The 27,857-nt window shown below is 47.7% G+C and overlaps 1 protein-coding gene across 1 annotated transcript; it reads right to left on the bottom strand.

The window, feature by feature from the left end:
- Positions 1-1,122: 1,122 nt before the first annotated feature.
- On the bottom strand, positions 1,123-27,538 carry CHRND (cholinergic receptor nicotinic delta subunit). The gene is made up of 12 exons (XM_083612880.1): positions 27,423-27,538; positions 24,494-24,639; positions 23,051-23,095; positions 22,486-22,595; positions 20,691-20,846; positions 19,761-19,876; positions 12,355-12,555; positions 11,569-11,680; positions 10,615-10,729; positions 8,817-9,021; positions 4,504-4,622; positions 1,123-2,227 (listed from the first exon to the last, which is right to left on the bottom strand). Exons 1-12 carry the CDS (start codon positions 27,466-27,468, stop codon positions 2,045-2,047), a joined length of 1,554 nt encoding a protein of 517 aa, XP_083469006.1. The 5' UTR covers positions 27,469-27,538; the 3' UTR covers positions 1,123-2,044.
- Between the last annotated feature and the right edge of the window lie 319 nt (positions 27,539-27,857).

The following is a 27,857-nucleotide window of genomic DNA, read 5'->3' as shown; positions in this document are numbered from 1 at the left end:
GATTTATTCTAGCCTAAGTATTTTTGTCAGGAATGTTCATTTCCAGATAGATGAGGGCAGGTGTAAATCTAATCAAGTTTTAATGTGCTTGGAGCGATCACCATTGTGCTTAACTGCTGCTGGAAAGTAGGAATCTCTCTTCCAACTCGCTCCCTCCAACAGTGTCAGGCCTTTTTTATGCTTATTTTTAATGCAATGCTTCCAAATGCACAAACCTCCATTTTGCCCATTATGAAATACGATCATCCCTGTCTGAATCTTCTATCGGATTTGAAATTGCTTTCATATGTGGTAGTTTCGATTGTGTTATATGGAATTGTTTCAAATTCTTTAAAATATGCAGTTGCAGCCATTGTTGCCTTTAAATATGCAATTGTAATCATTGTTAAATCGCTTTGAGACATTTTATTTAAATGAATAAATAACTGGCTGCGGAGGTTTGGTAGTGTTTTTGTTTTGTTTGCTACAGTAAAATGGTGTCTAAATTTTGTTAAATGAAGCCTGTAAGCAGTATTTGCTGTTGTGCATATCCGGGGGAATATTTTTTAATTAAAAGGTGCATGTACAGAAATACCTGCACACCAGGATGGGAGAAGATACTGTAGGGCTTTGTTCTCCCTTCCCTGTCGGATGCAGGATGCTTCAGAATACCAGTTGCTGCGGATCATAAGTGAGAAGAGTGTTTTTGCCCTCAGCTCCTGTTTGCAGACTTCACACAGGTTTCTCTGACTGCTCAGGCAAGGACAAAAACCACAAAAACCACATATACATTCCATCAAGCCCTCCCCTTGATATGGATGGCAAGTGGTGTAACAGGAACAATATTACCTTAAAATCCCCAGCAGGAATGTGTGGAAGCTCACCTGCCAAATGCGCACACAGAATAAAGATCAGATCTGAATGACCCATTTGCAAAATGAGCTTCATGTCTGGAAGAGGGGTGGGGGATTTGCTCCTCCTGATACGATACGCAAACTGAAACACAGCCATCCTTTAAGCTTTGTACTTCTCTAAATTTTGCAATGTAACATTCCAACCAATGTAACATTCCAACCAAGAATGTGCACAGAAATTGGTATAACAGAGGAAAGCATGCATTAAAAAGGCATATATTTGCGAAAATAACATTAAAAATGCAGTTTATTGCTGAAAATGTCTTGGAAAATGTCTATATTAGTCAAAACTGCATACAAAACTGAGTATATGTTGGATAAATGCACACTAAACTCTGACAATTTTTCACAAGGACTCTTTTAAAAAAAAGCAAACTGATATGTGGGGAACTGAATCTAAGATTGGAAAATATAGAAACTGACATAGATTTGTCCATCAGGAAACACTTTTACTCCCAAGTAAGTGTGTATTGGACTGCAGGATGTTGAAAAACTGCATCAGGAAGTAGTGTTGGTGAAGGCACAGGCATTGCCCAATAGGAGCTTTGCATGGCTGGCTTTTCCATAGTTCAGACTAAACAACATTTCTTTAAACAAGAGAGGGGTGGCGGTGGTCATATAGCACCTGCTTTTCATGCAGAAGGCCCCAGATTCAATCCCTGGCATCCCAACGCAGGGCTGAGAATGCCCCCTCCCCTGAAGAGCTTCTGCCAGTCAGTGTAGCAATATTAGGCTAGATGGGCCAAGGGTATCTGATATGGCAGCGTATATTTCTCTGTCACATGCAAGAATTTACCAGTGATGGAAAAAGATACATTTTTTGTGTGTGGAACGTAGTGAGGGTGGTTTTCCTCACACAGAGACACATTGCCTAAGAAAAGTTACATCAACCTTTTCCCCCTTGCTATCCAGGACTCTTCTGCCTGAACGTGTTCTCCCTGTAGTTTCGGAGCCAGCGCTTGGGAAACACAGCTTTTATTGCACCACAAGGGACAAGGCAGAAAAGCAGAAACAATTTAAGAGAATGCAACACGCCAGCTGGCTTGGGAGGCGAGCGTGAGTGAGTACGGGCTGCGTCCCATCTCACAGGTAAGAGGAAAGGAAGAAGACTGGCTCTCTGGGGAGATGGGGGTCAAGGGTCCCCTCCAGCTCTAGATGTAATTCTTGTTCACTTCATTGTAGTCGTAGGGATCCCCTTCGAAGGGCAAGGGGGGAGGGTGGTTGTAGGACCCGTTCAGGAAGATCCACAAGGTGCCCAGGCTCAGAACGGGCATGACCAGGAAGAAGCAAAGGCGGTCCACCGTGCGAGCAATGCTGTTCCAATTGTCTATCTCCTGCCAAAGAAATTGCAAGGTTCAGAAGGGCCCAAAGACCACAAAATCCCCCCCTCCCCCAACCCATGTACAGAGGTCAAGGGCCAACTCAAGCATACACAAACCTTCCCATTTCCCGGTCGATGCATACAGTACATTCTGCACCACAGCCTGACACAGAAAGTGAGGGTATCCAAGGATGCCCTCTTGACAGCTGGGCTGCGCAGCAGAGAATAATGGGATTGTAGAGAAGGGAAACCGAGGGTCATCTAGTCCAACCCCCTCTCAACTAAAGCATCCATGACAGATTACCATCCAGCCTCCGCGGCACATGAGCCAAAGGCTGGCCCTGTCATTCGGTTGGTGTGCACAGCCAGAAATGGAGGATGCAAAGGGAGGGCAGTAGGCTCCCTACTTGAGGAGAGGTTACATTTTAGCAGGGGATGGCAATTGTGTGGTGCAATAGCCTAAGACTCGGGCTCAAAACCAGAGAACCAAGTCTGGGGCCTGATTCTGAAGAGCCCCAGTCTGCACAGGTTCCCCTGCAACAAACACCAGCTGGGCCGAGTCAGGGGCCTGAGCCTGCCCTGGCTCCAGATGCGGGGATTCCCTCGTTGCCTTTGGCTGAGCTATCACTTCCAGCTGCTCCACTACCGGTTGGGTCAGGGGAGGCTGAGGCGGTCCCTGGGTCTAGTAACCCACCGACGTCTCCTGAGCTGCAGAGACTAAGGTCTGAGAGAAGGAGAGACCTGAGTTCTCGCAGGAGGAGTGCTTGCCTTCGGGAGAAACAGGGAGATGAGTCGCCGGGGGATCAGGACCAGCCGTTACCCCGACAAAGATAAAAGACTGTCAGACCCCGCCCCAGGTTGCGGGAGCAACATTGCTGTATGCTAGAACCTGCCTGAGATCCTGTACCTGTCCTTGCCTGGTTTCCTGCCTTGGCCCTGTTGGACTGACTCCCAGCAGAACCTTTGGATTCTGGACCAGACCTGGACCAGCACATGTGGAAAGCCAAGACGGCACATAGTCATAGTGTTATGTACTGAAGTTCTCACCCTGGGCCAGCAGGGGGATACTGTAGATAGTTATGCAAATGAAGGGTCGAAAGTGACGTTCAGTGATTGGATAGTTTTAGAAAGTTGCTACAGTTACGTGTTCTGGAGCTCTATATAAGCAGGCTGACTGAGCTCTTCAGTTCAGTTCTGTTCTGGCCTTGGAATAAACAAGAGCTGTTTGAAGAATCGCTGTGTCGTCTGATATGTTCGCCCACGACTTAACACATAGCAAGCCCAGAACTGCCCCTGTGTGGCCATCCTTAATTTCTCAAAGGTAGCATGCCAGGCAGGCCTTGCTCCCCACGAAACCAGAAGGCAGAGAGCCTCCTAGAGCCAAACAGACCTTCGCAGAGCCCGGGAAGCAACGTGGAAAGCTTGGAAGTCATTTCTGCGGCAGGAAAAGAGCTTCTAAGCTCTCCGCCTTGCATGCGCTTAATTTGTGCGGTGTTGGCTGACCAGCCGCCAGATGTGTAAAGCTGCAACCGCGCAGTTAAATGTGTTGCAAGTTGTGAGCCTGCCGTATTGCGAAATTGCAGGTACAGGCTTGGCACGTACAAGGTCCCAGGTTCATCCCCAATGGCATCTTCAAGGAGAGCCATTCCATAGCCCTTGCCGGGAACCCTTGAGAGCAGCTGCCAGTCAGTGCCGCACAGCACTGAGCTAGATGGAATAATGATCCGACTTGGTACAAGGCCGCTCTAATATAATCATTACTATTTAAGATGATTTAACATCGTTAAAAATGGTTGTATGTTTGGCAGAGATTTAGTCTCAGTCCCTCCTAATCTCCTGGATCCAGCAAGGGTTAAAATCCAGCAGAGCATTCAATTCCCAGAGTTCCCTGGGAAGAGGAGTTTTTTAATATTTTGTTGGAAGCCGCCCAGAGTGGCTGGAGAGGCCCGGCCAGATGGGCAGAGTGTAAATATTATTATTATTATTATTATTATTATTATTATTATTATTATTATTAAAACTCCTCTGGGAACTGTAGCTCCATGAGAGCAGCAGGGGTCCCCTAACAACTCTCAGCACCAAACAATAAACTACAGATCCCAGGATTCTTTGGGAGAAGCCAGGACCGTTTAAAGTGGAATGATACTGCTTTAAATGTGTAGTGCGGACGGGGCATCGATGACTGTTGAGGAGGAATCCATTGTAATCTAAGGCACTAGCAAGGAGCTGTGGGCTCAGAGGAAGCAAAGATAAACCAGAGGTGAGCCGTGACGCTTCTGCCAAGCCCACCTCATTGTAGTCATTCTTGTCTCGCGTGTGCTTCACGATGAAGTTGGCTCCCGTGATCGCCGGCTTGATCTCATTGTAGAGCTGTTCCTGTGTGCTCTCCACCCCGTGGGGGTTTGGCCCTAGCGGACAGAGAGGAGAGAAGCGGTGAGCAGGTTACGTCCAGGAAACGGGGGGGGGGGTCGGGTCCTCACAAATGCAGGGTGAAGGCAGCCCCCGAGAGGGCAGCACTGAATTTTGGTCCCAGATCCGGGATCAAGCAAACTAGGCTACGATGGGTGGAAGGAGGAATTCAGTTCAGCTTGCACTTCAGGGTGAAGCTACCCAATTTGCGGTTTCTGGAGGGACCTGAACTGAAACGTACAGCCATCCTTCACAGTGCAGTTCTCCAGCCAAGCAGTGGGCACAAAAATGTGTCGCCTGCATATAAAGTCAGTATCAAATAAATAATAATAATAATAAATTTTATTTATACCCCGCCCTCCCCAGCCAGAGCCCGGCTCAGGGCGGCTAACACCAATAAAATCACAGTAAAAACATAATGGGGGGGGGGGGAGAACCAATTTAAAATACAGGTTAAAATGCAATTTAAAATGCAGCCTCATTTTAAAAGTAGCCCATAGATCAAGACCATAAGGGGAGGGAAACATAAGGGTCAGACTGAGTCGAAACCAAAGGCCAAGCGGAACAGCTCTGTCTTGCAGACCCTGCGGAAAGATGTCAAGTCCCGCACGGCCCTAGTCTCTTGTGACAGAGCGTTCCACCAAGTCGGGGCCAGTACTGAAAAGGCACTGGCCCTAGTTGAGACCAAACTAAACAACCTTGCACCTGGGACCTCCAAAATGTTGTCATTTGTGGACCATAAGGTCCTCCGCGGGGCATACCAGGAGAGGCGGTCCCGTAGGTACGTGGGTCCTAGGCCGCATAGGGCTTTAAAGGTCAAAACCAGCACCTTACACCTGACCCTGTAGTCCACCGGGAGCCAGTGCAGGGGCAAAAGCAGATCATCCTTTTTTTCTTTTTTCTTTTTTGAAAGAGGGAAGGGGGTGTTGAAACAAAGCCGCTGGTCGTTTGCCGATCGGGGAGAGAGATAAGGGACAATAGAGATAAAGGAGGCTGCCTGGGAGTGGGGAGGTAAAGACAGCAAACTTGCAAAGGGGGAAAACAGGAAGACTAAAGCAATAAGGAAAGAAATTAGGAGAAAAGGAGGAGCAAAAAACTGCTCCAGCTAAGGAAAAGACACTAAGGCAAACAAGAGGGAAGGGGGTGTTGAAGCAGCTGATCGGTGGGATCGGAAGAGAGATAAGGGAGGCTAGCGGAGGCTGCCTGGGAGGGGGGAGGTAAAAGCCCATGGATCCTCAGGATTTTTGCATTGGGTCAGCCCAAATTCACCATCAGATCACATGTCTGTGGCCACAGCATGAACCACAAAAATCATACATCCACTGTTTCGTTCGGAATATTTTTTTCTTGTTTTCCTGCTCTAAGAAGTAGGTGCGTCTTATGGTCAGGCACATCTTATGGAGCGAAAAATACGTCTCGCACGCAGGGCAGCGCCTTCCCGTTTCGCCTCAGGCGGCAAGATGGGATGGGCCACCTCTGCTTCTCTGCTTACAGGGGCTCTAATCTGCCCAGGGGCGGCTGAGGGTGTTTTGAAGGCCTGGTTTGCCACTGATTTGCAAGATTTCTGTGTTCCCTCTGCAGTATTTAACTTATAAGAAGAAGAAGAAGAAGAAGAGTTTGGATTTGATATCCCGCCTTTCACTCCCCTTCAGGAGTCTCAAAGCGGCTAACAATCTCCTTTCCCTTCCTCCCCCACAACAAACACTCTGTGAGGTGAGTGGGGCTGAGAGACTTCAGAGAAGTGTGACTGGCCCAAGGTCACCCAGCAGCTGCATGTGGAGGAGCGGAGACGCGAACCCGGTTCCCCAGATTACGAGACTACCGCTCTTAACCACTACACCACACTGGCGCAATTAGTCGCCATGTGAATCGTTGCCACTGAGTTGGCTGCATAACGTTTTTGGAATAAACATTCCACAATTTACAAGCAGATGGGTGTGTCCCTTCGCAGAGGTCCCTTCGCTAAGAAGTGGGGGCTGCAGGAAAGGGGCTCAGGCTCTCCTGTCCCCCCCCCCATTGCAACAACCTTGCAGTGTTCACGAATGCAGATTAGCGCATCGTCAATTCCCGGGCTTTCAAACATTTATCTATTTATGAAGAATATTTCTAAGCTGCTGTTCTGATAACAGCAATAATAAAAAGCACGGCCCACAGCGTCAGTGCAAGGCAGGCATAAAAAATTTACAACCCAAGCGTTTACATCCACCAGCTAAATTTACAGTCTATAAAAACAATATTCGAATTTCCTGGCAGCCAGCGTGTTTTGGAGATGGTGCTCTGGTGTTAGATAAAAATTCAGTTTGAATTTGAGTCACGGTGAACCAGAGCAGAGGTTCTACTGACTGGACACACCGGTGTGTGTCAGTTTATAATTCTTTCTAAACTTTCCTTGCTTTTCACATCTGACCCGATGTGTAATTATAATGCATATTTTATGTAAGTTGGTTAAGACTTTTTTAAGGATCATTACATCCTGGTGCAGAAGCCTCTCTCAGGCTCGTTCCAGTTCTCATAAAAAGCAACCAAAGGAGGTTCCACTGCGATTCAGTGGTGGAGACCTACATTGGCTCCCAGTATGTTTCTGAGCAAAATTCAAAGTGTTGGTGCTGGCCTTTAAAGCCCTAAATGGCCTCAGCCCAGTAGACCTGAAGGAGCGTCTCCACCCCCATCGTTCAGCCCGCACACTGAGGTCCAGCTCCGAGGGCCTTCTGGCGGTTCGCTCACTGCAAAAAGTGAGGTTACAGGGAACCAGGCAGAGGGCCTTCTCGGTGGTGGCACCCGCCCTATGGAATACCCTCCCACCAGATGTCAAGGAAATAAACAACCATCTGACTTTTAGAAGACGTCTGAAGGCAGCCCTGTTTAGGGAAGTTTTTAATGTTTGATGCTTTATTGTATTTTTAATATTCTGTTGAAAGCTGCCCAGAGTGGCTGGGAAACCCAGCCAGATGGACAGGGTATAAATAATAAATTATTATTATTATTATTATTATTATTATTATTATTATTATTATTATTGATAACTGATCACTCAGGTGCTGCTTGAGGTATCTGGTTGGCCACTGCGAGAACAGATAGACCAAGGGTGGAGGAGCCTCATGCTGGTGGGTAAGGGGGGAGAAGTCCAGGCCTCTCCCTCTGGCCCTTGAGAGTCTCCCCAGGCCACACACCCCTTCACCCTCTGCTGGAGTGTTTTTGCCTGGCTGGACTATGTCCTAGAACTCTGACCATGCCTCTTACCTGCGTGGACTGAGGGCAGAGAGGGGCGTGTGAGTGGGCATAGAAACCAGCCTCCTTTGTAACCGTAAAACCCACTTTTGCCTCTGGCCCTGCCCACCAGGGATATTAAAAAATAATAATTTTATAACTTGTGCCTCCTTGTTTCTCGATTTGACCCTTTTACCTGGTTTTGCAGGTTTTGTGGTATTTTATGCGTTGTGACTTGACATTATTTTTATTGATTATAGTTTTGTAGTTCTTTATCATAATTGTTAAGTGTAAACTGTTTAATTATCATCTGCTGATATTTAATTCTATTATAGTCCAATGGATGATTGAATATTGCTTTGTTCGATATAGATTGTTCATTTCAAAGTTATGTTTTTATTATGACTTTTGTGCATTGGATCAGGTTGTTATTAGATGGTTGAACTGTCTTTTTTGCTGTTTCTTCAGCTTTGCAGACTGCCGTGTGCATAGTAATATAGAAAGGCGGTATACAAATTAAAAATGAGATGGAACAAAATAAAATACAGTCATACCTCAGGTTAAAGATGCTTTGGGTTAAATCTTTTCAGGTTGTGTCCTGTGGCGACCTGGAAGTACCGGAAAGGGTTACTTCTGGGTTTCGCCACTCGTGCATGCGCAGACGCTCAAAATGATGTCACGCGCATGCGCAGAAGCAGCGAATCGTGACCTGCGGACGCACAGACGCGGGGGGTGTTCTGCTCGGGTTGTGAACGGGGCTCCGGAACAGATCCCATTCACAACCAGAGGTACCACTGTATGGCTCACAGAAAACTGTTGAGAAGAGCATGTGGTCCCTTGGGTCTGTGCCAGCAGGGCCCATGTTCTCATACGCCTGCCCTGCCCTCTGTAAGTTCTGCCTCGTCTTCTCTCCAAGCCCTCTGAGACGGTCACCCTCTTCTGGCCCCCTGGGAGCAGTGACCACCCCCTGCCCCCCGCAAGCTCACTGGCAGGGGTGATGCGGCTAGCCAAGCCGTGCCTCTCTGACTGCTTCTCGAACATCAGCTCACTGCGGGACTTCACGGTGAAGTACTCCTCCGCCTTGGCAATGTAGCCCACAGAGCTGCATCGCCGGATCACCAGCCTGTGTTCGGGCTCACTCTCGGCCGGTTTGGACATGCGAAGGAGGCGAGGGAGGGTCTCCAGGAAAACCTGCAGCATTGGGGAGACAGGGAAGCAGAAAGGTTGGGGGAGGTAGCTTCATAACAATTCTAAGCACTCAAATATAATTTAAATGTTCATAAATGTCCAAGGCAAACACACACATAAGTCTATAAACCACGTGTCTGAAACAGTACAGGAGAGCAATCCTGAAGCCATTTTGACTCTCTCAAGTTGACCTCAAATATTCCTCTGCCTTCCCTTTGTCTTTTTGCTTACGAATCCTGTTTTAAGGGCGCATCTGTGTATGAATAGAGTGAGCTTGCGACCTGGACTCAGGAACTAAATATTAACCATCACAAAAGAACGGCCAGGCTGCCCAGGTAAAGCAATCAGTGACCATTATCAGGTATCCTGGCAGGCAGGATTTCTGCTGTAGACCGCCTCCTTCTGTGATGTATGTATGATGTTTTGGGGGGCGGTCTTGGGCTACAGGGTGGGCAATTCCAAAAGTCTATATAAGGGCTTGCATGCCATTGTTCTGGGTTCCTCCTCCTCTCCTGCGTGTGAGGGGAGCACCCTGTTGCACACAGGGTTCTTGAAGGCCTCCTTGTGGAAGAGATTAGTCCTTGGGGACAGGCCGTAGCTCAGATGGTAGAGCGTCTGCTTGGCATGCAGAAGGTCCTGGGTTCAATTCCTGGCAACTCCACGTAGCACTAGGATCAGACTTCAGGGCAGCTGCCTACCAGCCCCATCTGGTACTCTGGCTGAGACCCTCCCTGCCTGCGGACTGTCTGGCCAGAGTGGTGCATGTTCTGGTTATCTCCCACTTGGACTACTGCAATGCACTCTACGTGGGGCTACATTTGAAGGTGAGCCGGAAACTACAACTAATCCAGAATGCGGCAGCTAGACTGGTGACTGGTAGTGGCCGCCGAGACCACATAACACCGGTCTTGAAAGACCTACATTGGCTCGTTTCCGAGCACAATTCAAAGTGTTGGTGCTGACCGTGAAAGCCCTAAACGGCCTCAGCCCAGTATATCTGAAGGGTCGTCTCCACCCCCATCGTTCAGCCCGGACACTGAGGTCCAGCTCCGAGGGCCTTCTGGTGGTTCCATCCCTCCGAGAAGTGAGGCTACAGGAAACCAGGCAGAGGGCCTTCTTGGTGGCAGCGCCCGCCTTGTAGAACGTCCTCCCATCAGATGTCCAGGAAACAAACAACTATCTGACTTTTAGAAGACATCTGAAGGAAGCCCTGTTTAGGGAAGTTTTTAATGTTTTGTCGTGTTTTTAATATTCTGTTGGGAGCTGCCGAAAGTGGATGGGGAGGCCCAGTCAAATGGGCAGGGTATAAGTAATACATTATTATTATTATTATTATTATTATTATTATTATTATTATTATTATTCCTGCTCAGACCCAGAGAGCCGCTGCCATTCAGTGTAGGCAAGAGATGGTCTGACTGGGTATAAGGCAGCTTTGTGGCCCAGTGGGAATTTGAACCCCAGTCTACAAGAGGTCCTACTCTGACACACCAACCACTATGCTACACTGCCATGCTGGCGGTATTTCCTGGGTGCATGGTATGTGGGATTTACACATCTCCACCCCCTGCCTGTTACCCGGCCCTCACAGCTCACCTCTTTGGTCCAGTCGGTCAGGATGTGGGTGCTGGGGGTCCGGAAATGGATGTTGAGCTCTGTGACAATGGCTACCCCCACGGCAGTCACAAGCAGCATGACAAAAAGCAGGTACCTGCCCAGGGAAGGGGAGAGAGGCAGAAGGTGTATTTGAAAGAAATGGGGGCCAATATGTCAGGCTTCGGGGAATCGCCTTCCTCGCCTGTGGCAGTGAATAGTAAGATCAAACGAAAGGAATGACTTACCGGTTAGATTCTTTAATAATCACAGTGAGAGACAAAAGAACACGTCTCCCTAGAAATGGCGGTGCTCCCAATTAAGGGTCACTCCCCGCTCCATCCCTATTAATCTACGTCACTCCTACGTCTTGTAATCTGAGCTTGTATGCTCTGTGCTTTCTGTTCTGAGACTTTCTGAGCTCTTCTCGACCTTGGGGAGGGTGGTGGAGGAATGCTACCCAAAGACTGTGAATCTGTTAACCCTCTCTCTCCCAGTTGTTCTTCTTCTAGCTGTTCCCCATCCAGTATTTCCCAGCTTCTGCCTTCGGAACTATGCCCCTCTGCAAACCACTATTCCAAATCTATACTGTCTTCCTGCTCCTGGGAAGATTGAGGATCAAGGGGAGGAGGAAGCTCCCACCATTCTTCCTCAGTGCAGCCTTCCTGACACAATATTTATGTTTTCAAATGATGGCGCCCTGCACAGCTGCTGCCCCATTCAAGAGCCTTCCAGGCAGCTGCACAATTCATACTGAACGACGGAAATAATCTGAATGAACAAGGAAGGGGGAGAGTGCAAAATGATAAGGATCACAAAGGGACAAGCAGGCTGAGAACACAAGGAAAGGCTAGCTGCTAGATCAGGAGGTTCAAGAGGGAGAGCGTAGCCATCACGGCTGGTAGACCTTGATAGCCTAGTCCTCCAAGATAGTGTTCCAGGCAGAACAAGACTTACTTGCCAATGAGAGGGATGGCTAAGGAGGTGGCTGGGAGACGCTGGGAGATCAGCAGCAAGAAGACAGACTGAGCCAGGAGAATGGAGATGGCCAGGGTCACCTTCTCCCCACCTGGAAGGCACAAAAGGAGGAGCAGAGGGGAGTTTATTAGCCGCTTTCGTCTAGGAAGCAAGACATAGAGACTCACACAAATAGTATGAGTGCTGAAATCAACTGCAACAAACAGGAGCAATGAAAACTCAAAGCACACCTGTGCAGGTAGAAGACAGGCCTTGTGGAACCTGCCCCACTAAAAGAGGCTCCAAATACCTGAAAGCCTTCCAATTAATGGTCAAAAGGCTGGGGGAAGGTAGAAATAAAGAATAAGTTGCCTGGCCCCTGCAGATAGAGAAAGATAGTGCCAGGTGTGGCTCCCTGGGGAAAGTATTCCACAAACAGGGAGCCACCGCTAAAAAGGCCCTTCTAGAATATCGCCACCCTCTGGGCCTCCCATGGAGGAGGAAGACAGAGGAGAAACTCAGATGATGATTGCAGGATCCGGGTCAGTTCAAGAGGCAATTCTTGAGGCATTGGGGTCCTGGGCCACATAATTCTCTATAGATCAAACCGGAACTTCAAATTGAGCCCGGAACTGGTGCTACACATCCCACCCTCATTAGCACATGCTTCGATATGGATAGCTCAGTTGGTTAGAGCAGTGTGCTGATAATGCCAAGGTTACAGGTTCGATCCCTGTCTGGGGTGGCTGCATACAGGGTTGGACTCGAAGGTTAGATTTTGCTCACAGTCAGCAGGCAGGTAGAAAATCAGGATGATCATGAAGGCGATGAGGATGCAGGGGGTGACGATGTTGATGATGTAGAAAAGCGGCTTGCGCTTGATGATGAGGTAAAAGGTGATGTCTTGGTGCTTGTTGCTGTCGCGAGGGGCGGACGGGTCAGTGTTTTTGCGGGCCGGCCTGTGAATGATCTCCCATTCGCCATTCTCTGGATAGGGGAGAGAGAGAGAGAGAGAGAGAGAGTATGCCACAGTTCACAGGAACCCAGAATGGAGAGGGCTCCTAGCCATTGGAAGTACGGCAGCAGCGTTAATTCGGTTTGCAACTTAAAGTTTAATTCTGTTAATGTTAAAGTCAACGAGCCATGAGGAAGATGGCGGTGTTGCTTAGCAGCCAGTCAGAGTGGCACAATCTCTACTGAGGTAACAAATGCTCTGGTTGGCTGCGTGGTTCTGAGGAAGTCTTCCCTCTGTGTGTCTGGTTGTGCATCTCCCTGCTATGTACAAGGCTGTAAGTAAGAAGGACAAAACCTCTCTACTCCTTTCTCCTCAATCTTTTTTTGCACCAGCGGGCTCATTTTGGAATCTGGAGAAAGTGCCAGGGGGGCGCCAGTCACAATATGGCTGCTGTCGAAATGTAGAGGGGCACAATATGGCTGCTGTTGAGGCGAAGCATAATACAAAATGGCCGCCACATCTAAAAGAGTAGGAATAAGAGACAGGCATCCCCACCACCAGTGAAAAAAGGCACCTACATCAGCCTCTGTTCAGAATGGATGTGAGCGTAGGCATCCAGTCCTGACATCCAGAGTAATGTGAGATACGATACGATAATCTTTATTGTCATTATCCCATACAGAACAACGAAAGCCGACTTCATAAAACTTAGGGAAGTGCTGGGTGAGATCCCATGGACAGTAATACTAAAAGGAAAGGGAGTTCATGATGGCTGGGAGTTTGTTAAGAGGGAGATAGTAAAAGCACAACTTCAGGCAATACCAATGAGACAGAAACATGGAAGGTGCCTAAAGAAGCCAGGGTGGCTATCTAAAGAACTTTTAATTGAGTTAAGATTAAAAAAGGATGTGTACAAAAAATGGAAAAGGGGGGAACCACCAAAGAGGAATTCAAACAAATAGCCAGCACGTGTAGACACAAAGTCAGAAAAGCTAAAGCACAGAATGAACTCAGGCTTGCTAGAGAGGTTAAAAGCAACAAAAAAAGGCTTCTATGGGTATGTTCGTAGCAAAAGGAAGAACAAAGAAACAGTGGGGTCACTCAGAGGAGAAGATGGTGAAATGCAAACAGGGGACACAGAAAGGGCTGAACTCCTCAATGCCTTCTTTGCCTCAGTCTTCTCCGATAAAGAAAACAATGCCCGACCTGAAGAATTTGGAGCAAATGATTCAGCAGAGGAAACACAGCCCAGAATAACTAAGGAGATAGTACAAGAATACTTGGCTAGTTTAGATGTATTCAAGTTTCCAGGGCCAGATGAACTGCATCCAAGAGTATTAAAAGAACTGGCAGATGTGATCTCAGAACCACTGGCAGTCATCTTTGAGAATTCCTGGAGAACAGGCGAAGTCCCGGCAGACTGGAGGAGGGCAAATGTTGTCCCTATTTTCAAAAAGGGGAAAAGAGAGGACCCAAATAATTACCGCCCAGTCAGTCTGACATCAATACCAGGGAAGATTCTGGAGCAGATCATTAAGCAAACAGTCTGTGAGCACCTAGAAAGGAATGCTGTGATCACCAATAGTCAGCATGGATTTCTGAATAATAAGTCAAGTCAGACTAACCTGATCTCGTTTTTTGACAGAATTACAAGCCTGGTAGATGAAGGGAAGGCAGTGGATGTAGCCTACCTTGATTTCAGCAAGGCATTTGACAAGGTGCCCCATGATATTCTTGTAAAGAAGCTGGTAAAATGCGGTCCTGACTATGCTACCACTCAGTGGATTTGTAACTGGCTGACTGACCGAACCCAAAGGGTGCTCATCAATGGTTCCTCTTCATCCTGGAGAAGAGTGACTAGTGGGGTGCCACAGGGTTCTGTCTTGGGCCCAGTCTTATTCAACATCTTTATCAACGACTTGGATGATGGACTCAAGGGCATCCTGATCAAATTTGCAGATGACACCAAACTGGGAGGGGTGGCTAACACCCCAGAGGACAGGATCACACTTCAAAACGACCTTGACAGATTGGAGAACTGGGCCAAAACAAACAAGATGAATTTTAACAGGGAGAAATGTAAAGTATTGCACTTGGGCAAAAAAAATGAGAGGCACAAATACAAGATGGGTGACACCTGGCTTGAGAGCAGTACATGTGAAAAGGATCTAGGAGTCTTGGTTGACCAAAAACTTGACATGAGCCAACAGTGTGACGCGGCAGCTAAAAAAGCCAATGCAATTCTGGGCTGCATCAATAGGAGTATAGCATCTAGATCAAGGGAAGTAATAGTGCCACTGTATTCTGCTCTGGTCAGACCTCACCTGGAGTACTGTGTCCAGTTCTGGGCACCACAGTTCAAGAAGGACACTGACAAACTGGAACGTGTCCAGAGGAGGGCAACCAAAATGGTCAAAGGCCTGGAAACGATGCCTTATGAGGAACGGCTAAGGGAGCTGGGCATGTTTAGCCTGGAGAAGAGGAGGTTAAGGGGTGATATGATAGCCATGTTCAAATATATAAAAGGATGTCACATAGAGGAGGGAGAAAGGTTGTTTTCTGCTGCTCCAGAGAAGCGGACACGGAGCAATGGATCCAAACTACAAGAAAGAAGATTCCACCTAAACATTAGGAAGAACTTCCTGACAGTAAGAGCTGTTCGACAGTGGAATTTGCTGCCAAGGAGTGTGGTGGAGTCTCCTTCTTTGGAGGTCTTTAAGCAGAGGCTTGACAACCATATGTCAGGAGTGCTCTGATGGTGTTTCCTGCTTGGCAGGGGGTTGGACTCGATGGCCCTTGTGGTCTCTTCCAACTCTATGATTCTATGATTCTATGATTCTATGAAATTGAAAAAATCTACATCAGACATTCAAAAACCAGCAAGCCTGCTATCCCAGCCTGGTTAGCCCCCTAAAAACTCTGATACCCCATAATTAAATACAATATACTCCCATAGAGAGTACCTTATACTGTAGCACCCTGCTTGTGGTTAACGCTTAGCTGGAATGAAATATTCAACGCAGCAATAGAGAAATTAAAATAATAATTTATTTGTCAGACAAATAAATGATAGACACAGTGGTATATGGTTACCAAAGCTCTGCCCACTCCAGCCCTGATGGCCAGCACTTATATTTCCTCAGCCCAGCCCCCTTGCTCCTCCTTTGGCTGCCTCTGTCCAATCAGCCTGGTTGAAATTCCTATTGGCTGTTTGCTAGAACCAATCATAAAAGATACACCCATTTCCTATTACCTTTTATGGGAGACAAAGAGCTATATTTCCTTCTATCCATAAATGGCAGACAAGTAGCCATATATCTTACATTTGCCTCAACAAGGCACCTTAATTACCAGATCACCTTTTGCCCCTGTTGCCCCTGCATTCCAAAACAAATGGCTAAAACAGATGGCTCATGGTATTAAATTGTATCTATACAGAGCTCTTGGGTTCACATTCTCACACACCATCAATGAAATCAGAATCTAACATAAGAATCTAACATTTCTTACTTTCTAAATCCTTTGCATTAAGCCAACAAATCTCATACATAACATAGATAGCTTTTTAGAAGAAAAGGCCTTTGCAAAGTAAAAAAAAGAACTCAGTAAAAACAGCTTCAAAAAGAAGCCTCTTCAGTTTACACTCCCCTTTCCCAGCCAGCTGCTTTTCCCATTAGCTCTTCCCAAAATTTATTGCCCTTAGGAAAATATGGCTAGAGTCTGATGAGAGGCACATGGTACTATTTTCTGTTAAACAATAAATCTTACTATTTACCAACTCTTAATTAGTGTTTTTGCAGCTTGATTGTATTCTGTAATTTGTAGGGTCAGTGTAACATTTGCTCCCAGCCTGTATTTCCCTTTTACAACTTTGAGAAACTTGTCTCCTGCTACTGCTATAAATCAGGGGGGCCCTGTTCAGGAGAGCAGGAAGATAAACAACTGCCAAAGTACTTAGCCAGCTGGTTTCCGCCTGGCATGAAACATACAAACATTTGCAAATATATCTTTAAGCTCATTTTGAAATACAGGCCTTGATCAGATGCCTCAATACTGCATTTAAAACAAAAATCGCATTTGGATAGAAACTGTTCACAGGCAGCTAGTCCTAGTCTTTATAACCCTGTACCTTCTTCCAGAAGGCAGAAGCTGAAAGAGATCGTTTCCAGGGTGCGCACTATCTCTGCAGCTTTCTTATGTCACCTGGAAGCATAGATTTGATCCAAGGTGGGAAGACTGCACCCAATTATTCTCTCCGCAGTCTTCACAACCCTGGACAGCATTGTTTTTTCCCTGACCACGCAGCTCCCAAACCACACACACAGACCATAAGTTAATACACTCTCCACAGTACAATGGTAAAATGCCATCAACAGGTCCTTTGAGAGATTATTTTTCCGGAGGATTCTCAGAAAATATAACCTCTGCTGTGCTCTCTTCATCAGGTCTTTAGTGTTTTCTCCCCAGTTTAGGTCATCTCTCAACTCCATTCCCAGAAATCGAAACACCGAGACCTGTTCCACGCACTTCCCCTCAATAATGAGTGGCTGAATATTCAATTTACATTTCCTGAAGTCCACAATAATCTCTTTATGCACATGCTCAAGGGGACATTTTCAAGGCAGGAGAGGCCGAGCCAGTGCAAACATGAACCGAGCAGGAAGATCAAACCATCTCTTCTCTACTGTTGATTTTTGAGGGGTTATTGACTCAGCCTCCATCTGCAATGAGGTTAGCAGATGGGAGTCCTGCAACAAAAAAAGATGCAGCACGTCTGCTGAGGACTCCAGCCACTCCATCCCATCCCTTCTCCCCCTGCCCCCCGCCAGCTACACAAAGCGACGGCACGCAGCGAATTGGATCCGAAAGAGGGTGAATTACTGTGCTATTACTGGAACTGCCAAATGGAGATGTTGTGAGGATCACAACAAGATAATTGTGAGAAAGCGCTTTGAACGCTCTGCAAGTTCCACATAAACGCAAGGAATTATTATTTTGTATTGACGGGCCGTGGTTGCAAAGTGCTGTCTTAATGCTTTATTGTCTTGAAACTCTGCACGGGGAGCGCTGATAAGTAAATTTACTCCCAAGCTCTTAACAGGGGTGTCGTGAGCATTCAAGGAGAGGGGGACAGATGCGCAAGGCCCATGAACCAGGAGTGAGGCAGGCAGGGTTAGGATGGACATTTGGCATTCTCCCAGAGAATGCTGGGAGATGTAGTTTCATTAAGGGTGCTGCCACATTGTGGCTTAGGGCCCTCGTGTTTATGGGACCACCTCTCCTGGTCTGCCCCGCAGAGAACCTTAAGGTCCATGAAAAACCATAATTTAGAGGTCCCAGGCCCTAAGGAAGCCAGACTATCCTCCACCAGGGCCTTTTCAGTGGTGGCTCCGACCTGGTGGAATGCTCTGTCCCATGAGACTAGGGCCCTGCAGGATTTAACCTCCTTTCACCGTGCCTGTAGGACAGAGATATTCCGCCTTGCCTTTAATTTGAATTCAGCCTGATCTTTTATTCCCCTTCCTTCCCTCCCCGTCCCCTTTTATGAAGATTACCCGCTCTGGGACCTCACAGCTAATTCTCCCCTGGTCTCCTCGCTGGCCCAAGTAGGACTAATTCAGCCAGCTAGCCCTGGTGACTATCTAGTGTTTATTAGATGGATTTCCCCTAAATTGATTTCTGAACTTTGAATTTTATTATTATTAATGTTTTTATACTGTATGTTATGCTGCTTTTACAATTAAGTGTTTTAAATTGGTTGTTAGCCGCCCTGAGCCCGGTTTTTGACCCAGGAAGGGCAGGGTATAAATAAATTATTATTATTATTATTATTATTATTATTATTATTATTATTATTATTCTCTGTGAGAGGGTAAACTACAGGTCCCAGGATTCTCTAACCGAAAGAGCTAACCTCAGGCCCTCCAAGCCACTCTTTCTGGCCCCTGAAACTTTACCCATGCCACACCCTTCTCCCTTGCCATTCCCTCTCCTGGCCCTGCTTCATGCCCACCTTGTGTGCTTCTCCCTGAATGAGATGTGTCCTTGAACCCTGACAATGCCTTCCTGGAGGAGAGAAAGGTGTGTTGGTGTGTCAAAACTAGCCTACTGTACAGGGCCGGATTTAGGTTTGATGAGGCCCTAAGCTACTGAAGAGGAAGGGGCCCTTTATATGTCCAGCTGTCCTTTGTCAACAACAAATTGTCGCTTTTTGTGTGTTGAATATACAGTCATACCTTGGGTTACAGACACTTCAGGTTGCGCAATTTCGGGTTGCACACTGCGCTGAACCCAGAAGTACCAGTACAGGTTACTTCTGGGTTTTGGCGCTTGCACATGCGCAGAAGCGCTAAATTGAGCTTTGCACATGCACAGAAGCGCTGAATGGCAACCTGCGCGTGCACAGACGCGGCGCTGCGGATTGCGAACATGCCTCTTGCATGGATCACGTTCGCAACCCAAGCATCCACTGTATACTATATGGTAATTTATGGACCTAATAGGTACCTAAAGCCATAATGGGATCAAAATAAATAAATTATGTATTACATAAAATCAATCAGTAGGCATAAGACTCATACCCTTAGTCTGTGCTGCCTGATCATCAGTCTACAAGCACTCTTTAATATTACACAACAGGTACAACAGCTTGAGCTAAATTCAGTTGTGCTGCCCTGCAGTCTGCAGCTGCATGCCACGTGTTGCCATGACGCCAGTCCATGCAGAATGTAGGCACCCTATATATAGAAATGAGCAAACCAGTGATATTTAGGGAGCAGGCTAGCAGGCGGGGCCCATTACTTACATCATAGGAGCCTACACAACACAAAACACTGTTGCTGTATGTAGGTTTTATTTTATTTGTTTTTTATCTTGTGGAAATGTACACCCACCTTTTTTTCCCTTTAATTTTTTTGGGGACCCCCAAGAGTACGGGGCCCTAAGCTATAGCTTGTTTAGCTTATACATAAATCCGGCACTGCTGCTGTACAAAAGTGAAAATTGCACTCATTGCTCCGCCCAGTTTGCCTCTAGCCCTGCCCACCACCCACACGTGGCCCTTGGCATGCTGTCCAGATTGGAATGCAGCCCATGGGGTGGAGAATCTTCCCCCAGCCGTTGAGGACGATGGTTTTCTGCCCTACACCTTTGAAAGGGCATGGGTTGGGAGACCTCCTCCCACCGCTGCTGACCCCCCCTATAGGAAGACATTCCCCTCTCCCCCCCCCCCACTTACCGGTGAATCCTTCCGGGTCGATGGTGATCCACTGCACCACGTACGACTTATTGTTCTCTTCGTCTTTCTTCGACATGAGTTCCAGGTTGATCTCGTTGGCGCTGTACATCAGAGAGCTGGGAAAGGCAGGCGGAAAGCCAGTCAGCAGAGAATCCTGTGGCAGAAGGTTCCACGGATGCCTTTCAACCGTCTCTGCCCCACCAAGCAAACTTCATGAAACTGACGGACGGTCTGTTTGAAGCCTTTAAAAACACCCCCCCACACACACACACGGGAACCTCAGGCCCAGCGACCCCCCCCCCAGACCTCAATAGCTGTGACTCCTGCAATACAGGGGGTTGAATTAGAGCAGGGATGTCCAACCAGTAGATCGCAATCTACCGGTAGATCCCCGGCTGATCCTGGTAGATCGCGGGATCGCCTAAAAAAAGCTCAACAGCAACTCTGGGCAATCTATCCACCCCCCCATGCTCCTCCAATGACAATGGATAGATCACTGCCAGATTTTTTTATACTGGGAGTAGATCACAGTCTCTGGGGAGTTGGACGTGCCTGTATTAAAGGGAACCAATTCTGTGATCAATGTGTACCAAAAAGGAGAGAGCGTGCACTCGACAGGGTAAAGCGAGCACAGCAATACGTATATTACCATCTGGAAATGCATTATACGAGGGGAAATGGTTTGCCAAAAAAAATGTGTGAATCAGAATAATAGAATCATAAAACTGTAGAGTTGGAAGGTGTACCCCGGGGGTCATCTAGTCCAACCCCCTGCCGTGCAGGAATCTTGCTCCCAGCGCTGGGCTCGAACCCTGAGGGGAAGAGTCTCTACTGCACTCTACTGAACGAGCCATGTGGCAGTTTCTAGGGACCCGACCACCCAACCACACGCGCTGAAGAAGCCCGGCAAGGGGGCTGGAGGTTCCTCACGTGAACTTCAAGGTGCAGTTCTGCCAGTCGAAGGGGAAGTAGTTGACGTTGATGGGGCAGGCACTGCGGAAGATGGCGGGAGGCAGCCAGTAGACGCTGCCGTCCGAGAAGATGAGGATGTTGGCGTCGTAGGTGGCCTCAAAGGTCCCGTCGTTGCTGCAAAGGGAGAGGGAGCCGTGGGGCTGAGAAGGGCATCACCTTCCCGGGGAACTGCTTCCTGTCCGCTGCGGCAAGGCAGGCCCCCACGAAGCAGGGAGGATGCAGAGACACTGGGCGGGATCCTGCGCCAAGCTAAGGCGATCCACGCGTCCACGCAGGCGTTTCTGCTCACCACGTGGAACCGTGGCCTCTGTCCTCCCCCTGAAACCAGACCTGGCCCACCCAGGAGGCGAAGTGAAGCTGCCATCTCAGTCGGTGGAAGTCCCTGAGGTGTTTCCCCCCATGGGTGACCCCCCCCACCAGTGGAGAAGTTGCTTCGGTGCCAATTTCCAGGACGATTATTATTACTGTATTTTTCACTCCATAGGACGCACTTTTCCCCTCTTAAAAACTAAGGGGGAAAGTCTGTGCGTCCTATGGAGCGAATGCAAGGGGGAGGCAGGCAGGAAAAGCCCCCAAGAGCCTCACACAAGCTTTGTGCGGCTCTTGCGGGCTTTTCCCCAGGAGGGAGAAGGGACTGGTGGCCAGTCAGTCCCTTCTCCCTCCTCTCGGCTAGAGAGGCTGCGCAAGGCTAAAGAGGAAGCCAAGGCAGCTAGCGGGATGGATCGCACTCGCTGCCTTGGCTTCTTTAGCCACGCTTCTTTAGCCGCGCTGGAGAGGTTTAGCTCCCGGCTGGAGAGGTTGTGCGGCTATGGCAGAAGCCAAGACAGCCAGCGGGATGGATCCCGCTCGCTGTCTTGGCTTCTTTTCTCTTTGGGGCTGGGGGGGGGGAACCCGGGCTTCCCCCGCAGCCCCAAGACTGCTCTTTGGGGCTGGGGGGGGAAATAATATTTTTTTTCTTGATTTCCCCCTCTAAAAACTAGGTGCGTCTTGTGGTCCGGTGCGTCCTATAGAGCGAAAAATACAGTACTTCTTAAATCTGTATACCGCCCCCTCCATCCGTAGATCTCAGGGAGGTCCGCAGCATAAAAATACTAATATAAAAATGCATAATGCATAATCAAAACAAAGACAAACGAATATCCCACGCCCTCCGACCACCCACTCTCACAAACAAATGTTAATCACTATGCAAGCTTTAGTAGACATCTGAAGGCAGCCCTGTATAGGGCAGCTTTTTAATGTGTCATGTTTTATTATGTTTTTATGTATGTTGGAAGCAGCCCAGAGTGGCTGGAGCAACCCAGTCAGATGGGCAGGGTACAAATAACGAAATTATAGTTGTTATTATTATTAATCAAAGGCCTGGTTGAAGGGAAACGTTTTCGCTTGCCACCTAAAAGCATATAACAATGGCACTAATTGAACCTCCCTAGGGGGAGCATTCTACAAATCTTGCAAGATCTCGTGGGGCGTTCAAGATATCATGAGATTTCAGCGTTCAGCGCTGGAAAACGGCGTTGCTTCTGACCATGGAGATTGTGCAGCAACGGTAGGGCCGGGCAGCACTTCCCATTTTGCCTCTGGTGGCAACACAGGACATGCCACCCTTGCCCTGCAGCCCATGTAGGAAAGAACCAGCCTGGAGGGAGACATCGCCCGCTAAGGTTCTGCAGAGCCAGCTGCCTCAGAAAGCAGAGGAGCATGGTGGTCCCACTGATTTGGCAACCCTAAGGGCGACTTAGCTGGTGCTCACTTGTTCTCCAGGACAATCTGAGGCAGCCACAGCTTGTCTGGCCGCAGGCGGAGCACACCGACGCCGCCAAATTCTGTCTCGTTCCATTTCAGCCGGTAGTCCATCCATTCCTGCAGGGATTTACTTTATTTTAATTACCTGCAAAAAAAATTCTATAATGCCAACGTTAAGAGAGAGAGAGAAAATTCACGGCAGCAAACAGTGTGAGATCAGCAATGAAGTTACCCTTAAAACAGAAGCCTAATGCGCCACGAATCAGGAGTTCAAATTAGCACATTAGCTCAGCTGGAAGTAATGAAGATATACGGTAGTACTTTGGTTCTCAAACGTCTTGGTCAGGGGTCCGCAACCTAAGGCCCATGGGCCACAAGCGGCCCATGGGCATCGTTTGCATTACTTTGTATGGGAAAGCACACCTTGGTTTTTGAACGCATTGGTTTTTGAACAGACTTCCTGAATGGATTAAGTTTGAGAACCAAGGTACCACTGCATACACACACACACAATTCAATGGCCAGGCTTTGATTTGGGTTGGAGGAGCTGGTACTGGCATTCTCCTACTCACGTGCTCAATCCAGACATTGCTGGTGAGAGTTTCGTCGGCCTCTTTCTGCAACAACACACAATAAGGGAGGATCAGACCCAGTGGCATGGCAGAGAGTTGCATGCCCCCCCAAAAAAGCTCAACAACTCTGAGCTGCCCCCCTAAAAAAGGCTCAACAACTTTGGCCTGCCCCTCCAAAATTGGGGGCGCTGGGCAGTTTTTGCACCCCAGCGCCACATACGCTAAAGACAGCCCTGGGTACCATCGCTTTTGTCACAGAGGATGCTGAGGCTTTGAAATTAGGCTGCTCCAATTAGGAAGAGAAGGAGAAGGGAACAGGAACACAGGAAATTGCATCACACCAAAGCAAACCGTTGGTCCATCCATCCCAGATGAAAGACAACGGTTCTTCAGAATGCACACAATAAATTTATGGGGATTGCAATTGTAAAATTGGGACGGGCTTTGGGGATTATATGATCTAACCAGCAGGGCAGGATCTGCAACACAGGACACAGATACAGTAGTCCTGCGGTGATGGCCATTGCCTGAGATGGTTTGAAACCAGAGCTTGGACAAAATAAGAACCTTGCTGGATCAAGCCAATGGTCTCTCCAGTCCAGCATCCTGTTCTCACATTGGCCAGCTAGATGCCTGTGGGAAACCCACAAGCAGGATCCAAGCACAGACCTCCTGTGGTTTCCAGCGACTGGCATTCAGAAGCATCGCTGTCTCTGACTGTGGAGGCGGACCATTTGTGGCTAGCAGTCCTCGATGGCCCTCTCCTCTTTTATGAATTCATCTAACCCTCTTTTAAAGACAGCTAGTCCTTTTCAAATCCTGGAGGTGAGGTCTATCAAATGCTTCTAGCCACAACAGTGAAATGGAGCATCCATGTTCCGCAGCAATGTACTTCCTGAAGGAATGACCGCCGGATGTGGAGCACACTTCCACCCGCAGACAAGCCACAGCTGTCTGAACATCATGCCCTCTATCTAACCTTTGCTCTCTTAGTGGTCTGCCGTGCCCTGTCTGTGACCTTTGTCTCCTTCGTTATTCATTGTTCAAGGGGAAAGTGACGCGGTGGAAACAGGTACCAAAATAACTTTGTACCACCCCACGACCGCGTGATTGGAAGATGTAAAGGGCACAGTCCAAAAATGTATCTGACTGGTTTTGCATATTGTGCTAATAAAAAGAGCCTCAGCAGAGCTAGCTGGCAGCTTGCTTGTGCACAGCTCACCTGCATTACCAACTCCTGTCTCATGTCCCTCATTTCAACATCCGAATGCAAGATGTGGGGAGGGGCCATGGGTTTCCCAAAGGCATCCGGTTGGCCCTGTGGGGAACAGGAGGCTGGACCAAATGGGCCTTTTGGGGGCTAATCCAGAGAGGCTGTTACGCTCTTCACGTAAGACAACAAGTGGTGAGCAGTTGCTGACGGATCCCGGAAGGTGGGCTCACCAGGGAGACGAGATTGGAGAGGGTCAGTGCCAGGGAGACGGTGACACTTTCGTCCTTGGATGCTACGGGCCGCAGTTTATTGTTGTAGCCATTCTCCTCAAAGAGGTACTTCATGAGCTTCTCCTCCATGTTCACGCCCAGGGTTGCTGGAGGGAAGGGGAGAGAAGCAGGGGGAGCTCAGATAGACCCCTCTTTTGCAGTGGTTCATCCCAGGAGCTGGCCAGAGAAGTGGCAGAGCTTTGCTCCAGCTCATCAGCCTTCCTGCAAGCTCAGACGTTTATTTTTATTTTTTTATTTATTAAAATGTGTATACCGCCCTTCATCTGTAGAACTCAGGGTGGTTCACACACACACACACACACACACACACACACACACAAACACACAAAATACAACAAAAACACACACAAATGCATAATAAAAAAACAACATGGCAATACCTCCCCCCAAATGGATTTAAAAGGGTAGGTAAAGGGACCCCTGACCACTAGGTCCAGTCGTGGCCGACTCTGGGGTTGCGGCGCTCATCTCGCTTTATTGGCCGAGGGAGCTGGCGTACAGCTTCCGGGCCATGTGGCCAGCATGACTAAGCCGCTTCTGGCGAACCAGAGCAGCGCACAGAAACGCCGTTTACCTTCCCGCCAGAGCGGTACCTATTTATCTACTTGCTAAAATAACAGTAGGCTAGAAACAGATTAGAACTCGCACCAGCTTTCGGAACACCTGGGTGTTGTTGTTTAGTTGTTTAGTCGTGTCCGACTCTTCATGACCCCATGGACCAGAGCATGCCACCTGGGTAGGCTTGTCTAAGTGAAAATGTTTTTGGCAGGTGCCAAAAACAGTGCAGTGACGGGGCCTGGCTGACATCAGTAGGAAGAGTTCCTCACAAGAGCCCTTTGAGGTAGGATAGGCTGAGAGACAGTGTCACCCTGTGAGCTACGATACAATACAATACGATACGATAATCTTTACTGTCATTGTCCCATACAGAACAACGAAATTGAAAAAATCTACATAAGACATTCAAAAACCAACAAGCCTGCTATCCCAGCTATCCCAACCTGGTTAGCCCACTAAAAACTCTGATACCCCATTTTTAAATACAATATTCACCCATAGAGACTCCTTACACTGCGTTTAAAATCAAAATTGCATTTGGATAGAAACTCTTTCTCAGGTGGCTAGTCCTGTAACTTTATAACCCTGTACCTTCTTCCAGAAGACAGAAGCTGAAAGAGATCATTTCCGGGGTGCGCACTATCCTGCACTATCTCTGCAGCTTTCTAATGGCACCTGGAAGCATAGATTTGATCCAAGGTGGGAAGAATGCACCCAATTATTCTCTCCACAGTCTTTACAACCCTGGACAGCATTGTTTTTTCCCTGACTGTGCAGCTCCCAAACCACACACAGAGACCGCACAGAGCTTTCTGGCCGAGTGGGGATTCGAACCCTTGTCTCCTGGGTCCTGGTCTCACACACCAACCATTACATCACATCAGCTCTCAGTTTAACCCTTCAGCTGAACCTGGATGCAATATCTGTCTGGTTCTGCCCCTCTTTTGAGTCAAGGCAGCTGCAATACAAAACCCCCCTTTTCTTTCAATGCTCTCTGTACCGGAACACCCACGCTGGAGCATGAAATATGAGAAGAAAAGAGTTCCCCTGAGCAAACGCAGAGTGCCCAAAGCCCTTCCCCGTCTCCACCATCTGGTTTCCAGGTTCAAGATTATGCATTTCTCTAAGAAGGCATGAAAGATAAGTATCCACAAGAATTCAGGGGAATAAAATGTGAAAATTCCCACATAGAAAATGAGAAGAATTGTGCCTATGTGTTTTGCCTCATCTATCAGCTTCGATAAATGCTGGAAGCTTATTCTGGTTTAACATGAAGGGGGTTATATAATGAAATGAAAAGGATGTTTAAAATAACCTTTTTGGGGGGAACCCCAGAAGATTTTCTTTTGGGAATTATAGGGAGAGAACTACCTAAAATGTATAGAAACTTATTCATGTATGCTACCACAGCGGCAAGAATGTTACTTGCCCCAAAATGGGAAGAAGCAGAAGTCCCAGTAAAGGAAGAATGGATACAAAAACTTGTGGAATATGTAGAAATGGCGAAGGTTACTGGAAGAATAAGAAATCAAGATAACATTTTTTTAAACAAAAGAATGCAAATGGTTTATTGAATATTTACAGATAAATTATAAACAGATAAAAACATTGGCAGGGTTATTGTAATAACCTGCAGTTTCATGAGTATATATTTAAAGAAGATGAATAAATGAGCAAATTAAGTTCATTTGGATATGCAGATGTTAAAAACAAATTTAAGAAACTGCAGAAAGAGGGGGAAGGAATTGAAGTTCTGAAATGTCAAAATGAATGTAAAATTAGTGAAATATAGATAGATGTTAGATTGACAGATGATAGATAGATAGATAGATAGATAGATAGATAGATAGATAGATAGATGATAGATAGATGATGATGATAGATAGATATAGAGATAGATAGATAGATAGATAGATAGATAGATAGATAGATAGATAGATGATAGATAGATGATAGATAGATGATAAATAGATAGAGAGATGATAGATGATAGATGATAGATAGATAGATAGATAGATAGATAGATATAGATAGATATAGATAGATGATAGATAGATAGATGATAGATAGATGATAGATAGATAGATAGATAGATAGATAGATAGATAGATAGATGATAGATAGATAGCATGAAGGGGCTGAAAAGTCCCTCCTTCTCCCTCCTGTTGATGCCAATAGCCTGACCCCCAGGACTCCTCACTAGAAGTGAACCGTTCCGCATATCCACCTCCAAGTCTTGCTGGGAGCACCTCCTGCGACTTCTCCCACTAGGCCCAGGTCTGCAGGCTCTGGCAGGCAGCTGCATCCTTACCTGGGAGGATGAAAACCCAGAGCAGAGCGAGTGTCCGCCTGTCCATGTTGGCACCCGGGTCGCCTGTGCCGTCTCTGTGCCCAGCTCCCCCTCCGAATGCCTCAGCCGTGTTTTTTCCAAAGGGGACGGAAGTCCGAGCTGGGACCGTGACTTGGGAATGCGGACGGATGGCGGCAGCTGCAAGGCTGGCAGGGGCAGGCAGGGAGAGAGTTAGAAAATAGCTGCCGGACTGAGGAACAAGAGGCAGCAAATCTATCCCTTCCTTCCCCGCTCTGAGCCAAGAGGGACGTTTTGCTCCGGGCAAACAAGGGACAAAGAGTTGGCAGGGCTTGAGCTGCCCCACATGGGGGGCTCCAGTGGAGGGGCAAAGCACCCCGATCCCAGCCTGACCCCTCAGTATGCAAGGTGTAGTTTTTGTGCTGTGGGTATCAGGTG

This window comes from Podarcis filfolensis (genome assembly GCF_964270895.1).
Source record: "Podarcis filfolensis genome assembly, chromosome: 5".
In the NCBI taxonomy this organism is placed as follows: domain Eukaryota; kingdom Metazoa; phylum Chordata; class Lepidosauria; order Squamata; family Lacertidae; genus Podarcis; species Podarcis filfolensis.
This window is presented reverse-complemented; position numbering and strand designations above follow the sequence as displayed.